The sequence below is a fragment of the Lithobates pipiens genome, unplaced genomic scaffold (genome assembly GCF_037356315.1).
Source record: "Lithobates pipiens isolate NorthernLeopardFrog02 unplaced genomic scaffold, aLitPip1_a1.2 Scaffold_16, whole genome shotgun sequence".
NCBI lineage: Eukaryota > Metazoa > Chordata > Amphibia > Anura > Ranidae > Lithobates > Lithobates pipiens.
Window position 1 is genome coordinate 392,894,301 of NW_027507748.1, and position 18,302 is coordinate 392,912,602.

General features: G+C 41.1%; 1 protein-coding gene across 1 annotated transcript in view; it reads left to right on the top strand.

Annotated features, from left to right (window-relative positions):
* The window catches only part of TLCD3A (TLC domain containing 3A), an 83,953-nt gene that overhangs the window by 47,477 nt on the left and 18,174 nt on the right, over positions 1 to 18,302 (top strand). The window contains exon 2 of the mRNA XM_077482293.1: positions 225 to 308. Coding sequence (XP_077338419.1) covers positions 225 to 308 — 84 coding nt within the window. The remainder of the gene's footprint in view (positions 1 to 224; positions 309 to 18,302) is intronic.

Genomic DNA, 18,302 nt, shown 5'->3' on the forward strand with positions numbered 1-18,302 from the left:
AAATCAGTCCAGCATGCATGGTTACAATAGGTACTATGTAGGAACTCCTGACACCATTGACTTACGGGAGTGATCAGCCAAGAGACAGCTATCTAGGTTTTTCAATTCAACTGGAATTGACTGAATACTTCAATGAGACTATCATGTGTTGGGTACCTTAACTGAATGAAAGTGAAAATGTACTCCTTTATTTCACTAATTTTTTTCCTTTCTTTACATTTCAGAATAGTTTCCTCGGTCCAAGGGGTTCTTGCTGCTGTCTCTGGCATCATTGTTATTACATCCTGCAAAGATGTGAAATTTGGCAGGTAATTGAGAAAACTTTAGTAATATTAATTGATACTTAATTTAATTTAATTAGTCTTTAGGAATAACACAAATACAGGTCCATTTAAAAAAAATTGAATATCATCAAAAAGTTAATTTATTTGAGTAATTCAATTAAAAAAGTGAAATTCATGTATTATATAGATTCATTACACACAGTAATATAGTGAGTGATATATTTCAATCATTTCTTTCTTTTAATTTTGATGATTATAGCTTACAGCTAGTGAAAGCCCAAAATTCTGTATCTCAGAAAATCAGAATATTGTGCAAAAGTTCAATGTTGTAGACATATGGTGTCACACTCAAATCAGTTAATTGACTTAAAACACCTGTAAAGGTTTCCTGAGCCTTTAAATGATCTCTCAGTCTGGTTTGGTAGGTTACACAATCATGAGTAAGACAGTTTGACAGTTGTCCAGAAGACAGTCATTGACACTCTCCATAAGGAGGGCAAGTCACAAAAGGTCATTGCTAAGGAAGCTGGCTTTTTACAGAGTGCTGTATCCAAGCATATTAATGGAAAGTTGAGTGGAAGGAAACAGTGTGGTAGAAAAAGTTGCACAAGCAACAGGAATAACCGCAGCCTTCAGAAGATTGTGACGCAAAAGCCAGTCAAGAATTTGGGGGAGATTCACAAGGAGTGCTTCAAGAGCCACAACACACAGATGTATGTAGGACATGGGCTACAACTGCCACACTCCTTGTGTAATGCAACTCCTGAACCAGAGACGTCAGAAGCTTCTTACCTGGGCTAAGGAGAAAAATTACTGGACTGTTGCTCAGTGGTCCAGAGTCCTCTTTTCGGATGAAATTAAATTTTGCATTTCATTTGGTAATCAAGGTCCCAGCGTCTGAAAGAAGAGTGGAGGGGCACTGAATCCAAGTTGCATGTGTTCTGGTGTGAAGTTTCCACAGTCAATGATGATTTGGGTAGCCATGTCATCTGCTGGTGTTGGTCCACTGTGTTTTATCAAGTCCAAAGTCAGCGTGCATCCCTCTACCAGGAAATTCTAGAGAGCTTCGTACTTCTCTCTGCTGTCCAGCTTTATGGAGATGCTGATTTTTCCAGTAGGACTTGACACCTGCCCACACTGCCAAAAATACCAATACCTAGTTTTATGATTATGGTATCACTGTGCTTGATTGGCCGGCAAACTCGCCTGACCTAAACCCAATAGAGAATCTGTGGGGTATTGCCAAGAGGAAGATGAGAGACACCAGACCCAACAATGCAGACGCGCTGATGGCCACTATCAAACCAATGTGGGCTTTTGCAACAGCTCAGCAGTGCCACAGACTGATGGCCCCCCATGCCACACCACATTGATGCAAAAGAACACCCGACCAAGTATTGAGTGCATACTATACTGTACATCGACATACTTTTCAGTAAGCCAACATTTCTGTATTAAAAATCCTTTTTTTTGGTCTTATGTAATTGTTAGGAATCTTCTCTTGTGATCAGTCAAAACTCCAGATGTATTGAGAAGAAGAGAATTTATTTCTGATGTGGCCCACAAAAGGGAGACATGCTTACAAGACAAAAGCTGCAGTAAGAGTCCCACAAAAGAATGTGACTCCCCCCTCCTCATACCCTACAAGAATACTACCTCTATGCTTCTATTGGCTGAGGAAACATAGATAGTATGTCTGGTACAGACTGGTACTTTATTTTGGCTATCCAGGTTTCCTGTACAATCTTATGCTATCATATATAGTTAAACCTAGTCATCCTACAACTTACTATGGAGTTAGTTAAGACAAAACAATACAAGTTGTATGCAGTGAATTGGTGTCGCACTATTCTAATTCAATAAATCAAAGGGGATTATCTAACTTCCTCCTCTGTCTAATCCCCATACAAAATAGGGCATGGATAGTTCCAAACAGACAATGTTTGAGTGTACAGTAGATAATTGTGTATGGCCTGATGTTGAGAAGAGAAAAAATCAATAAAAATAAAATATATATATATATATATATATATAAAAAAGTGTACAATGACAATCTGCAAAAACAACTACAGAGGTGCTAACACCAAACAGTGTAGTGCATACGTGAATAAGTAGAATATAGTTGTATTAGAATCTAATTTAGTAACACTTATATAAAATAAAATAATATTAAAATAAATAAACGCCCGCCAGAGGCAACTTATGCATATAATACTATAAGTGATAAACTATGTAGATCTATCTATAAAATACACTTTCCCATGGAAAAAAGTGCCAAGTGCTCATTAACAAAGTGCAGCTATTCCAATATGTTGAGTCAAAACCAAGAAATATCTACTTAAATAGCATTAGAATAGTGACCATATCAAAATAAATATCAGTCTATATCGTAAACAGAATGCTGAATGGATATAAAGTGCACAGCGATAAATTATAAACCCACTACAGAGGTGCTAACACTCAGCGGTGTTGGATGATCAAATGAATAATAGTATAAAATATTATCTAAATAAGGTGCCAGTTATATAAAAAAATTGAAAGAATATTTACAAGAGAAAATATACTCCAAAGACAAATGTGCATATGAAACTGCAGTTTGTGGTCAGATATACTGACCAAAGGGATGAACGGGTCTGATCTATTACGGGTATATATATAAAAAAAACTCAATCGGTAAAGGTATAAGTAAATAAATACACTGTAAAGCAAATTAGTGAACACACTACAGAGCTGGTAGAACAGAGTGTGTATATAAAAAAGTATATAAAAATATAATAAAACCCAAAAGTCCAAAAAAAGAGGGGGAGTAGTCTCTTTAAAGTGCAAGGTGCTTTTCTATAACAGAGGATGTGCATGCAGATCAAGTGGCCGCTTCCCAGTGTTTCTTCCACACAATTAAGTAAGTAATGGCCCCTTACCTTAAGGCGAGGGGACAAGAGCATATAAGTGAGGGTCTCTTTAAAGCCCCGTACACACGAGAGGACTTATGTCCGACAGACTTCCGAAGGGGGTTCCGTCGGAGTTCTGCCGGAGTTCCGACGGAGTTCTGACTGACTTTTCGGGGGAGCGGACTTGGCCACACACAATCACACTAAACTCTGACGGATTCGAACGTGATGACGTACGACTGGATTCGAATACGGAAGTTCATAGCCAGTAGCCAATAGCTGCCCTAGCGTCGGTTTTAGTCCGTCGGAATAGCACACACACGAGCGGAGTTTTCGAAGGGACCCGGGTCCGGCGGAGTTCCGTCGGGAAAATTTGAAGCATGTTCCATATTCTAAAGTCCTTCGGACTTTGGCGAGTCAAAAGTCCGTTGCAGCCCACACACGATCGAATAGTCTGACGGACTCAGTCCGTCGGACTTTGGACGTTGAAAAGTCCGCTCGTGTGTACGCGGCTTAAGGCTCCTCTTTATGGATCCTCACTCCTCCTTCACTTTCTTTGTGGGAACACTTAAGGCAATCTCAGCACAGGTGCGGGTCCCTTTAAGACACCTTTCTCCAACTCCACTCTCCTCCTTCAATATATCTCCATAGAGCCATAGAATAATCATTCATCAATACAACAAGTTAATACAACAATGTGCTCAGAAGTAAGTTTTAAAAATCAATCTCAGGAATATTGTTTTTCTAATAGTCACACAATAAACATTTAAAACTTTTCTAACAGTAATATTCAAATTTTCTGAGATACTGAATTTTGTGTTTACATTAGCTGTAAGCCATAATCATCAAAAGTAAAAGAAATAAATTCTTGATGTATTTCACTCTGTGTAATAAATCTATACAATATATAAGTTTCATGTTTTAAATTGAATTACTGAAATGAATTAACACATGATAGGGGATTGCACCCTACTCCAATCCCTCAAAAAAAAAAGCATAGGCTAAATGATACAGTGTGATTAAAGAGGAAGTAAACCCCTTCAAACCACTTTGACCTACAGGTAAGCCTAGATTAAGGCTTACCTGTAGGTCCAAGCAATATCTCCTAAACCTATATGGTTTAGGAGATATTTGCCCGAAAATGGGCACCGCTGTCTACGGCGCATGCGCCGTAGACAGCGGCGCGCAGGCGCACTAAATGCGGCAAGTCCAAGAATGGATTTGCCTAATTTGTCGACTCCCGTGCGCATGCGCGGGAGTGACGTCATCGCGGCTTCGCCGAATGGCAGCGTCGGAGCTGCGAGACGCGACTCCCGTGCCCATGCGCGGGAGTGACATCATCGCGGCTTCGCCGCTGTCATTGGTCGGAGCTGCGAGACGCCACCAGCAAGATGGACGCGGCGGACTACAGGGATCAGCGGCGACTTCGCTGGCTCCTGTGTCAGGTAAGTGACACATAATGAGCTACTATGCGATGCATAGTAGTCCATTATGCTTTACCTTTGCAGGGAAAAAAAGAGGAAGTAAACCCATCAGGGTTTACTTCCTCTTTAAACTGTATGCAATTGTCATTTGTATTAAAAGCACTATCTCTAGACTGTTCCACGCATATTCCATTGCTACAAAAAGTAACATAATTTTAAATGTACCCACATTTATATATGTAAGAATGGTTGTTGGGGCTTTAAACATTCAACCTCTACATTTTTGTAATTATTATTTTGAAAAGCCAATGTAAAAGAAGTAGACTTGAAAAGAACTTTTGAGTTGAAGTAATTAAATTTTTTGCTTATTTATTTGTTGTGGTCCATGTTACTGAGGGTGTATCCTTTGCTTACATACTTTTACTCAAAGGTGTCCCTCTTTCACATTTTAGAAAATTGGAAGGTATTGGTACTTTACAAAGATGTATACTTTAACCCTTCTTTGTCTCTGGCTAATGGCTGGAGTTTATATTTTAATGTAGATCTGTGGCAAGGCAATGGACTTTAAAAAATTAACATATTTTTAATAAGTAGTAAACACATTTTAAAATAAGCCCTTACTGACCTATTTCAGAGTTTCTGAACTGGGGTGCACGCATCCCACCAACCAACGACATCATTGGTTGCTAAGGATATGTCGGGCGGCCCGCACAGCTTTCTGGGTTTCTGACAGGAGTAGAGGTAGCAGCAGAAAGGAGGACAGAGCTTGGCGGAGGTGCGGGCTATGCTACCTTACTCTTGTCTGTATACATGAGTTATACAGAACACACTAATATCAGAGTAAACAGAATTTGATTACTGCCCCCTATCCCCCACCTCAGACTGCTCTCCTGTCCAGAAATTGGGGTAGAGGGTGGTAATCAAACACTGTACATTCCAATCTAAGCCCTTGTACACACGGTCGGAGATTCCGTCGGAATGTGTCCGATCGGAGCGGTTTGTCGGATATTCCGACTGTGTGTGGTATGCATCGGACTGTTTCCGTCGGAATATCCGTCGGTCCAAATTTTCCACCTTGCTGGAAATATTTTCCGACAAACTGCTCCGATCGGACATACTCCGATCATGTTACGTCATCACGTTCTGAAAGATTGGATTTTCCGACAACTTTGTCCGACCGTGTGTATGCAACAGTTTCAGACAAGATCCGTTGGACAAAATACGACGGATTTGGTTGTCGGAATCTCTGACCGTGTGTACAAGGGCTAAGTGTGTTCTGTTTTAATTCCTGTATACTGACAGGAGGGAGAGGAGCTTGGGGGGTAGCGCAGCCTGCACCTCCTCCCAGCTCTTTCTGCTTTCTGTATCGATTAGAAGGATGTGGTGGCATGAGAGGTTTTGTGCTGGGAGGGTGGCTTTTAAAGGGGGTGTACAGAATTTGTGTTGGACGGGGGATGGATGGTAATTTGTGCTAGGAGGGGGATTTGGGGAGAGGGGATTTGTGTTAGGATGTGGGATTTATGCTAAAAGGGGTAATTTGTGTTAAGAGGGGGAATTTGTGCTGGGGGAGGCATTTTGGAGTGAGGGTGAGGGAGATTTGTGGGGAGAGGATTTAGGACCTACAGACCACTGAACTCTCACAAACGACATTTTAGGACTTCTTACACAATGTCAGTGCAGTATTGCCTGCAAAATCACTAGTTTTCCCACAGTGCACAAAATTTTTCTGCCCTTTGCAGACGCATGCAGGTTCCAGTACATCTTAATGGCACCCCCATGCTTCTAGCTAATGTGCGTGCTTTCACACCCACTAAAATGCATGGCACCACAATACCATGCATTTTGGTCTGGCACCTTTTTGCATGTTCCCCATGCATAGCGCAGCCCATTTAAAAATGCACCGTGTCGGAATGCACAAAAAGTGCACACACTCAGATGCACCTCCTGGTGTGAATTAGCACTCAGACTGGTGTGTCCCGAGATTGTGTACAATTTGAAATCATGCCATGACTGAAAAAAGGTTGAGAAACAACTGACCTATATAACTGCATGTACTGAAGAGCAATTCATCCTCACAGTACAAGGGCTGAAGCAATTCAAGTTGTTCTCTCCGAAGCTCAGCTCCCCCTGCTCCCCCTTTTACTGTGCACCTGCTTTTATCCACTATAGATGAAAGGCTGGATGGGCTGCTAAGTCCCTGTGGGGTTAGAATAGCAAAACATGCTACAGAGAGAAAGTCCAGTTGTTTTATTTTTACCTTGAGAATCAATTGCTCTAGTGCCTGCAAGTACAGTGGTCAGTGTGGACCTTTTTTAAAGCGTGTTTACTGCTTAAGACTGCCCGCTTAACTCCTCATCCATTGAGAAAACGTCTTGCATTCTTTTCACAAAATGCAAGGCATATTGTGATTGGAGAACGGCAGATTTTAACATTCATCCATATCTCCTTCATTCATAGAAGGTCTAAACTAGGGGTCTCAAAGTACCAGCCCTCAGGCCATTTACGGCCCGTGGAGCGGTTACAATTGGCCCGCAGGACTGGTCCACCAGGATACTGATACATTTCCTGGTAAGCCGCACAGGTATAATGGCCGCCGCGGCCGCCTGCTTACAATGTTTTTTTTTCTTCCTGGTGGACTCAGAGAAAGTTGGGGATAGCTGACGTCAGTGACGTCTGCCGCTGCTGCTTCTGGGAGTTTTAGTCCATGGCTGCGCGCTCAAGCTCCCTGCACCTGGTGGGTGGAGTCTGGAGAGCAGCGGGCTCAGACAGCCCGGTGAAAGATACAACTTACAACTCCAAATACTTGCTTCATGGGCACTGTCATGGCTGTATCTGACTCACTGGCTCCGCGTGCAAGGAGGAGGACCTGAGCTGGCAGCTGCCATCGGCCTATCACTGAGGTCTCGGAGAGAGACCCTGACACCCCCAGCTGACCCCAACATGATCATCCCATCTATCTTCCCCCAATACACCTCATTTACCCTGTCCCAATGCCTATCCAGTAACCTCAAAAATAGCCCTCACCACTGGGAGCTGCCCAAGTGCTCATGACCTGTGGATCCTGCTAGAAGCTGGCTGCGAACCTGTGGATCCTGCTGGCTAACACTGCCAAGCATCTGGCAACACTTCCAAGCATCTGGTAACATTGCCAAGCAACCTGTGGGTCATGCTAGCCGCTGACCCGTGGGTCCTGCTGGCCGCTGACCCGTGGGTCCTGCTGGCTGCTGACCCGTGGGTCCTGCTGGCTCCTGACCTGTGGGATCCTGCTGGCTCCTGACCTGTGGGATCCTGCTGGCTCCTGACCTGTGGGGTCCTGCTGGCCGCTGACCTGTGGGGTCCTGCTGGAAGCTGACACGTGGAGTCCTGCTGGACGCTGACCCGTGAGATCCTGCTGGCCTCTGACCTGTGGGATCCTGCTGGCCACTGTCCAATGACCTGTGGGTCCTGCTGGCCATGGCCTACAGGCCAGCAGGACCCACAGGCCAGCAGGACCCACAGGTCAGCAGGACCCATAGGTCAGTGGTCAGCAGGACCCACAGGTCCACAGCCAGCTCCCAGCTGGACCCACAAGCTGGCAGCTGACCTGTGGGTCCTGCTGGCTTCTGCAGAGCACCTGGCAGTAAGCAGTGACTGGTAGCAAGCAGTAACTACCACTGTATATACTAGTGTAATGTTGTTTTTGAAGTTTGAAAGTTTGCATGCGGCCCCCATGGGATATGAAAACTTGTCCTGTGGCCCTCAGGTAATTTGAGTTTGAGACCCCTGGTCTAAACATTTTCGCAATGGACGAGATACCAGCTGGAACTGTGAGCCTCAGCCCTGACCATATGGCATTGTCTGTACTGTAAGGGCTAAACAAAAGTAACAGTTTTCTCTAATGCAGCACCATAAACAAATGGCACACACTTGCTAGTTTCCTGCATGTGAATCTTTCTAACCCAGGAAAAGTGTTCAACAACTGAAGTCCAGGGCAGGGTCACAAAGTAATGAAGACAATGACAACCAGGGAAGTATCATTTTTTTAAAAGGAAATTAGCAAAGCCATTTTTTCCTGTGTTGACATATTTTCTTTATTAATATGGTTTTAGTATGGTTTTCTTAGCTTGATTAAACAAGCCAGTAATGTGCACTTTACACATCTGCTGAACTGTAATTGCTGTTCAGAAATGAACTCAATATACACTCACCGACCACTTTATTAGGTACACCTTGCTATTAGCGGGTTTTGGTCCATATTGACATAAAAACATCACACAGTTGTTGCAGATTTGTCAGCTGCACATCCATGATGAGAATCTCATGTTTCGCCACATCCAAAAAATGCTCTATTGGATTGAGATCTGGTGACTGTGGAGGTCATTATGTTCAAGAAACCCGTCTGAAATTATTTGAGCATTGTGACATGGTGCATTATCCTGCTGGAAGTAGCCATCAGATGATGGGTACACTGTAGTCATAGGGATAGACATGGTCAGCAGCAATACTCAGGTTGGTCGTGGCCTTTAAACGATGCTCAATTGGTACTAAGGGGCCCAAAGTGTGCCAAGAAAATATCCCCCACACCATTACACCACCAGCCTGAACTGTTGATACAAGGCAGGATAGATCAATGCTTTTATGTTGTTTATGCCTGACCCTACCATCTGAATGCCACAGCTGAAATAGAGAGTCATCAGACCAGGCAACGTTTTTCCAATCTTCTAGATGGTATTCTGCATACCTTAGTTGTAACGAGTGGTTATTTGAGTTACTGTATGTAAAAAGGAAGCGGGTGTTTAGCCACCCAATTGGTATATGTAAATAGAAAAAGTATAACACAATAAGGGAGCCCCCAAAGCTGCATACCCCATAAGTATACAACAAAAACACAAGAAAATTTCCCCAGGGGTTTTTTAGCAGCAGAGAGTTGGTATGAGAATAATAGATGTAAAAAAATAATTTATTTGACAAACAATAGTAATTCCAAATGAACAATAATACATCATCCATATAGGTAGTGCGACAAATACAAACATGGAACATCACTCATAGCAAAAGACTCTATGTACAAGCATGGTTTGCCAATTGTATTCGTAATATATGTATCCACATGAAAAACCCTGATGCATTTCGACCCTTGCGATTTCCGGTCTCTTCAGGGGGATTTATATTCTAGGGGAATGTCAAAATATCTAATTAAAAACTTTGGACAATATAGAAATAAATATAGGTATAATATTTCAAATTAAGCAAAAATATGTCTCCATGCATATAGAGATATAGTTACCAATGGGTGTATGCGGACATGAGGACGTGTCGCATGAACCGGCATTGCAGGATTATAGCCATCCAATGATCCCATCGCTGCCACATGTTCCCCTCGCGCCCTCTGGGCGGGTGCATAGTCCACTGAGCTTACAGGGGGCCACGTTATCGGACTATAAGGCGCACCTAAAAGCCTAAATTTTCTCACAAAATCGACCGTGCGCCTTATAATGCGGTGCGCCTTATATATGACCTGTTGACATCGCTGGAGTTCTTTGGTTAATGCACCCGGAATGATGGCAAGCACCGAATTAGTTTTCTTCACTTGGGCTTTGACAGTATCTGTCAGATGGGCGTGCATGGAGTCACAGATCAATAGGGATGGAGATTTGTGGAAAAAGCCACCCGGTCTCTTACCGTAAACCGACGTACCGTAAACCTCTCTCAGGTTGTTCTACTGCGTGACTGATAGCGATGAGTTTGAAACCGCTTCGTAAGCATGTCTCTTTACAGGAGCCATTTTTGGGGCAGCGGGTATACCGTAGAAAATTAACGAATGAATGCGCACACCTCCTGACTAAGATGGCCGTAATGCCCAATCCAAGCAGTGCAGCTTCGTGGGATTACCAAAGCTAGGAAGCTGCACTGCTTGGATTGGGCATTACGGCCATCTTAGTCAGGAGGTGTGCGCATTCATTCGTTAATTTTCTACGGTATACCCGCTGCCCCAAAAATGGCTCCTGTTAAGAGACATGCTTATGATGCGGATTTCAAACTGAAGGCTATCAGTCATGCAGTAGAGCATGGAAATAGAGTAGCTGCGAGAGAATTCAACATTAATGAATCAATGGTACGGAAGTGGAGGAAGCAAGAAGATGCCCTGCGCCAGGTAAAGAAGACCAAACTGAGTTTCCGAGGAAACAAAGCAAGATGGCCACAGTTGGAGGACAAAATTGAACAGTGGGTTATTGAACAGAGAACCGCAGTTAGAAGTGTCTCTACTGTCTCTATTCGACTCAAAGCAACAGCGATCGCACGCGACATGGAGATCAACGACTTTCGAGGAGGTCCCTCTTGGTGCTTCCGTTTCATGAAAAGGCGGAATCTCTCTATCCGCACAAGAACCACTATGTCACAGCAACTGCCAAAGGATTACGAAGAAAAGCTGGCCATTTTCCGTACCTACTGCAAGAACAAGATCAATGAACAGAAGATCCGGCCAGAGCACATCACCAACATGGACGAGGTCCCCCTTACCTTTGATATCCCTGTAAACGTACTGTCGAGAGAACAGGGACCAGTACGGTATCTATACGCACTACAGGAAACGAGAAGTCATCCTTCACTGTAGTTCTCGGTTGCCAGGCTAATGGCCAGAAACTACCACCCATGGTAATTTTCAAGAGGAAGACTCTGCCAAAAGAAAAGTTTCCGGTTGGCATCATCATCAAGGCTAACCTGAAGGGCTGGATGGACGAGGAAAAGATGAGTGAGTGGCTGAGAGAGGTTTACGTCAAGAGACCGGGTGGCTTTTTCCACGAATCTCCATCCCTATTGGTCTGTGACTCCATGCGCGCCCATCTGACAGATACTGTCAAAGCCCAAGTGAAGAAAACTAATTCGGTGCTTGCCATCATTCCAGGTGGATTAACCAAAGAACTGCAGCCACTAGATATAGGTGTCAACAGGTCATTTAAAGTTAAATTGCGAGCTGTGTGGGAGCATTGGATGACAGAAGGCGAACACACATTCACCAACACAGGGAGGCAACGCCGGGCGAGTTACGCCACTATCTGCCAGTGGATCGTGGATGCCTGGGCGAAGGTATCAGTCACCAGTGTAATCCGAGCTTTCAAGAAGTCCGGAATTATCACTGAACAGCTAAGTACCGGTACCGATGACAGCAACAAGACTGACTCGGATACTGATGAGAATGATGAGAGGGATACGGGCGTGCTTGATGCCGAAATCGCCCAATTGTTAAACTCAGACACTGAAGATGAAGAATTTGATGGATTTGCGGGAGAAGAATAAAGTGAAAAAGTGAGTGTCTGGTTTTGTACGGTATTCACCGGTAACTGAACAGTGTTAAGAGTTATTGAAGAATAAAGTGAAAAAGTGAGTGTCTGGTTTTGTATTTAACTGAACAGTGTTAAGAGTTATTGTTATAGACCATTTTATGGTTATTGCTAAAGAGTTGAATAAAATTTGACTTACAGTACCGCATCAGAGTTTTGTTTCATTAAATGCGCCTTATAATCCAGTGCGCCTTATAGTCCGGTGCGCCTTATATATGGAAATATCCCATTATCAGCCGATCTTTGCTAGTGCGCCTTATAATCCGGTGCGCCTTATAGTCCGAAAAATACGGTACTTGGACACTCCAACATGACAATGATCCAAAACACAAGTCCAAGTCATTGGCTACAGCAGAATAAAGTGAAGGCTCTGGAGTGGCAATCTCAGTCTCCTGACCTCAATATCATTGAGCCACTCTGGGGAGAGCTCAAAGGTGCAGTTCATGCAAGACAGCCAAAGAATTCACAGGAACAGGAGGCTTTTTTCCAAGAGGAACGGGCAGCTTCACCATCCAAGAAGATAACGAGCCTCATCCACAAATACCACAAAAGACTCCAAGCTGTCATTGATGTTAATGGGGTCAATACACGGTATTAAGAACTGGGGTATGTAAACTTTTGATCAGGGTCATATGGGTAGTTTCTGTTTCCATCGTTCATCGTTCACATACTGCATTGTAACAAAATGAATACAATAGCTGATGCTAATCAGATAAGGTTAGGCAGTATCATGCATTCTTTTGTTACATGTCTTTGTTTTGTTGGTCCCGCTTAAATTTTAATGGGAGTATTCATTCTAGAAATTAGATCAGCATAAAAAGATATGCATTTCAAAATTAGATTCCATTGAAATTATTCTTAAGGTATTGACACAGTTTTCATCACCTTGATCTTGCTTATGAATCATGTCAACAAGTATGTAATTACTGACATGTATGTTATGTCAAACATCGGTATGGTGATTCTAAAATACATTTCCAGGTGTTATTTGCACGTTAATTATACTTTCAGTATACACTAGAGTAAATGACAGCAAAATAGTGACATCACAAGGGATTTCTGTATATATAAAGAAGCTAAGGGTGGAGACCATAATGTCCCTGTTGCCAGTATTTAGGTCACATGTTTATTACTGGTTTATATAGCGCTGACAATTTATGCAGAGACATATATACAGTGGGGAAAATTATTATTTGATCCCCTGCAGATTTTGTAAGTTTGCTCACTTACAAAGAAATTAAGGGTCTATAATTTTTATCATAGGTATATTTTATATGATAGAGACAGAATATCAACCAAAAATCCAGAAAAAAAAAACATGATACAAATTGAGTTGCAGTTCAGTAAGTAAAATAAGTATTTGATCCCCAAGCAAAACATGACGTAGTAATGGGTGGAGAAACCCTTGTTGGCAAGCACAGAAGTAAGACATTTCTTGACCAGGTTTTTACACATCTCAGGAGGAATTTTGGTCCACTCTTCTTTACAGATCTTCCCTAAATGCTTAAGGTGTCTTGGCTGTCTCTTGGAAACTCAAAGTTTCAGCTCCCTCCATACATTTTCTATAGGATTAAGGTCTAGCGACTGGAAAGTCCACTCCATGACCTTAATGTGCTTCTTCTTGAGCCACTCTTTTGTTGCCTTGGTGGCATGTTTTTGGTCATTATCATGCTGGAAGACCCATCCATGACCCTTCTTTAGTGTTCTGGCTGAGGGAATAAGGTTCTCATCCAAGATTTTACAAGGCATGTCCTTGTCCATTGGCCCCTCAATGCGGCAAAGTCAGCCTTTACCTTTAGCAGAGAAACAGCCCCAAAGCATAATGTTTCCACCTCCATGCTTGACCATAGGGATGGTAGAGGATTGGGATGTGCTCCAGGGTGTTAATCCAATCACTCACTGAAACACTGCGTTTTGGTTATAAATTATCCTTAACAGAAACGACCGAAGCTCCCTTCTCTTCTTTGGGTTCACTGAAACCGCCTTCAGAGTTCACACGCTTTTCCTATGCACCGGTTGCTGGAACAGTTTATATATTCTCACTGGGATCACCCAGATAGGCATTTTATTCCTCCTAAAAGATTCTCTCAAATCTATCCTATGGAGGAGAAGTTCACTAAGAAGTGGAGTGTACCAGCAGTGGATGCTGCTGTTTCTTCTCTGAATAAAAGTCTTATGCCGCATACAGATGACCGAACTAGGTCCGACGGTCTTCCCAACAGACTTTTGGCGGAGTTCCGGCGGACTTTCTGAATGAACGGACTTGGACACACACAATCACACCAAAGTCCGATGGATTCGAACATGATGATGTATGACTGGACTAGAATAAGGAAGTTCATAGCCAATAGCTTCTCTAGCGTCATTTTTTGTCCGTCGGACAAGCATACACACGAACGGATTTCTCGATAAAAACTGGGTCTGGCGGAGTTCCGGCCGAAAAATTTGAAACGTTCTATTTCTAAAGTCCATCAGATTTTTGGACAGCAAAGATCCGATGGAGCCCACACATGATCGAATTGTCCGACGGATTCCTTCCGTCTGACCTTTGCTGTCGAAAAGTCCGGTCGTGTGTACACAGCATTACTTGTCCAGTAGACAATGTTCAGGTGTTTAAAGACCCAGCAGATAAGAGACTGGAGTCATTGCTTAAGCCTCTTTTTCCATGGCCGATGCAGTTGCACGGCCTGTGGTTGCAGCAATTGGCGTTTGTCAGTCCCTTAAAGTGGAAGTAAACCCATAGATTTAAACAGTTCAAAAAAAAGGCATGCCGGGAATGCTAACTGCACATTGGCTGTGCTCTCAGCCAAACTATCAAACCATCCAATGGCTGGTGTCATAACGAATCACATGTGCAGCACCATAGCAGTTAAAGATTAAACAGAGGCAAAGATGGCAGCTTCCTTGGCTGAAAACGATAGGGGAGTTTACTTCCACTTTAAGGACAAACTGAAACAAGTTATCAAAAGGAAAGAAATCCCAGACCTAGCAGAACTACCCAAGGCCCTTTGTTTTGCAGTAGACGCTATTAAAGATTCCATTCATCAGTCGTCCCGCCTTGCCCTTCTGTTGATACAGGGTTCTATGGCTTAAGCATTGGTCAGTAGAGCTACTTTGTAAAAAAACTGCTGACCGGTTTTCCCTTTCATGTGTAACGATTGTTCGGGGATGACTTGGATAAATACATCCAGAAAATCTCAGGTGGAAAAAGTACTCTCCTTCCTGTTAAGAGAAAGAGTAGACGTCTCTCTTTCAAACATTCTGTTTCCCCGTCTCCAGGCATAACAGCCTCCAGGCAGTTTTGACGGCCTCCTCCGTCAACCCCAAAAGGAAGGCCTCAGAACCAAACACAGGGCCAAAAGAAACCCTGAGGGCAGAAGTCTGCAAAGTAGAATCCCAAGGCCTTCCTAGGAAGGGGTGCCAACGCTCGATCAAGTGGGGGGAAGGCTCCAGCAATTTTCAGGATCGGGAGGAAATCCAGGACAGATGGGTCATTTCCACATTGTCGCTAGGATACAAACTAAAGTTTCATTCGTATACTTTTGCCGAGAATATAACTGTCACATTGGTTGTGCTCTCAACCAAACTGTCAAACCATAAAAATGGCTGGTGTCATAACTGATCACATGTGCAACATCATGGCAGCTGAAGATTAAACAGAGGCCAAGATGGCAGATTCCTAAAAATGATAGGAGGATTTAGTCCCACTTTAAGCTGGCAATAGATGGATCGAAATATGAACAGTTCACCAGCCAAATTTCGATCCATGTGCTGTCATCCCTGTTCAACATGAGTCGATTGTTAAATCAATCTCTGTCACATGGAAATGGATAACATTTGTTAATCAGCAGCTGCAACCATTGATCGTTATATTCAGGTTCAAGAATTTTATTGTTTTTTTACATAGTGTAATAAATACATTGTTACATCAAATAAAGAATGATATATATAAATACAATAGACATATAAAGGTATCCCTAATAAAAAGAAAGTAGGGATATATCAGACAAATAAGGTAAAAATAATTCAATAAGATATTTAGCAAAATGTAATATTTAATAATTAATTCTTATGTTATAATAAGTATTATTGTAGTGAATCACTATATCTATCTATCTATATATATATATATATATATATATATATATATATATATATATATATATATATATATATATATATCTATATATATATCTATATATCTATATATACATATCTATATATATATATATATATATCTATATATATATATATATATATCTATATATACATATCTATATATCTATATATATATATATATATATATATATAGATAGATAGATAGATAGATAGATAGATAGATATATATATAAAATACATAAGAAGAATGTGGGTAAGATAAGGACATTTAAGGGTTATATTTCATAAATTGTTAGCACGCAAAGATGAGTAATGTAACCAAGGTTGCCATGTATTTTCAAAAGTAGTTAGGTGTTTATTCAAAATGCAAGTCAATTTATTGTTGATCATAACCCAGTTCAATTTTTGTATAACATATTCAAATGTTATGCTAGGTTGATTCCAACAAAATGCAATAGATATTCTAACAGCTAAAATTATATAACAAATTCAGCGTTTGGTGTGTTTAGGTAAACTCATATTAATTTTTTTTTTTTAAAAGCAATGTCAGGGGATTTAATAATATTTATTTTGGTAACTTCATGTATAAAGTCAAATATTTTTATCCAAAATTTACGTATTTTAGGACATTGCCATCAGATGTGTACAATAGAACCTTCTTGACCACAAATTCTAAATAATTGAGAAGAGACTTGTTGATTTATTTTAACTATTCTTGAAGGAACCATGTACCATCTTAATGGAGTTTTGTAATTAGATTCCACTATAGACGTATTTATTGAGATTTTAGACATATTATTGATCGTTTTATACCATTCTGAGATTTCCCAAGAAAAATTAAGATCTTGTTCCCATTGTGTCATATATGGGAGCTTATGTGTCGGCTCAATTAAAATATATATGATAGATTTACAACCTTTTGTGGGATTTCTAGTAACACAAGATTGTTCAAATAGGGATAACGTGGATGGATGGGCGACTAATTCCATTGTTTATTTTCTAAGAATAAATTTATCAATTTGTATTGAGGATGGTAATTGTAATATGGATTGATAATAGTTTAGTGAGTATAATTTATTTCCAGATAAAAAATTCATAATACGTGACAAACCTTTATTTTCCCACCACTGAAAAAGATCAGAGGACAATCCAAGTATAAATTCAGGATTATTAAATAAAGGAGATAAAGGTGTATGAGGTGAACAAAGATTTTTCCTTAATCGACATCTATCCCAAATTGATAAAGAGAATGAAAGATTAGGACATAAAATAGAGGGTCTCAAATTGCTAGGAATCCACATTAAATCTCCAATCGAACCTTTAGAGCATGCAATGGCCTCCATATCAACCCAGTGTGGAGTTGGATCAGGAATTGTAGTGACTGCTAGTTGGGCTATTTGAGCTGCTTGATAGTAAGCTATTAAATTTGGGACCACTAGACCACCACATTTTTTTGAAGTGTAAATTGTTAGATTATTAATTCTAGGGTGTTTTTTCCCCAAATAAAATGTAAGATTTTTCTTTGAAATAAAAGGATAAAAGGAGGTCTTAGCAGTTTTGATAGGGAGATTTTGAAAAAGATATAACATTTTTGGTAAGATATTCATTTTGACTGATGAAATTCTTCCAAACCAAGAAATATTTGACCTTGACCATTTATTCAAATATTCTTAAAGCCATCTAAACATAGGAGGATAATTCGTAGAATAGAAAGTATGTATGGAAGAGGTTAATTGAATTCCTAACTAAGAAAGAATGAGTGGCCCATTTGAATTCAAAATTATGTTTAAGTGACTTAACTGTAGATTTGTAGAGATTGGGGTTTAAGGAAATTGATTTGTTTTTATTTACCATTAGTCCCGATATTCTCGAAAATTAGGTTAGAAGTTTTTATTAGGTTAGATATTGAATGAGGGGAAGTAATATACATCAAAGCATCATGTCCACAATGAATGCCTTTAATATTTGGATGATCACGTATAGCTATAGCAAGTGGTTCTATTGCAATCCCACATAGAAGGGGCGAAAGAGAACAACCTTGTCTTGTGCCACGTTGTATATTTATGGAGTCAGATTTATAACCCTTAAGAAGAATGTGTGCAGTGGGAGTGTGGTATAGAGCAGGTAGAATGCATAAGAAAGAAGGGCCAAATTGCATAGTCTTTACTACTGAGAACAAATCAAGGGCCTTGTGAACATCCAATGATAATGGCATAGCTTGGCAAATTAATGGGGAGTGCCAATGTGAATGGACAGCAGTAATGA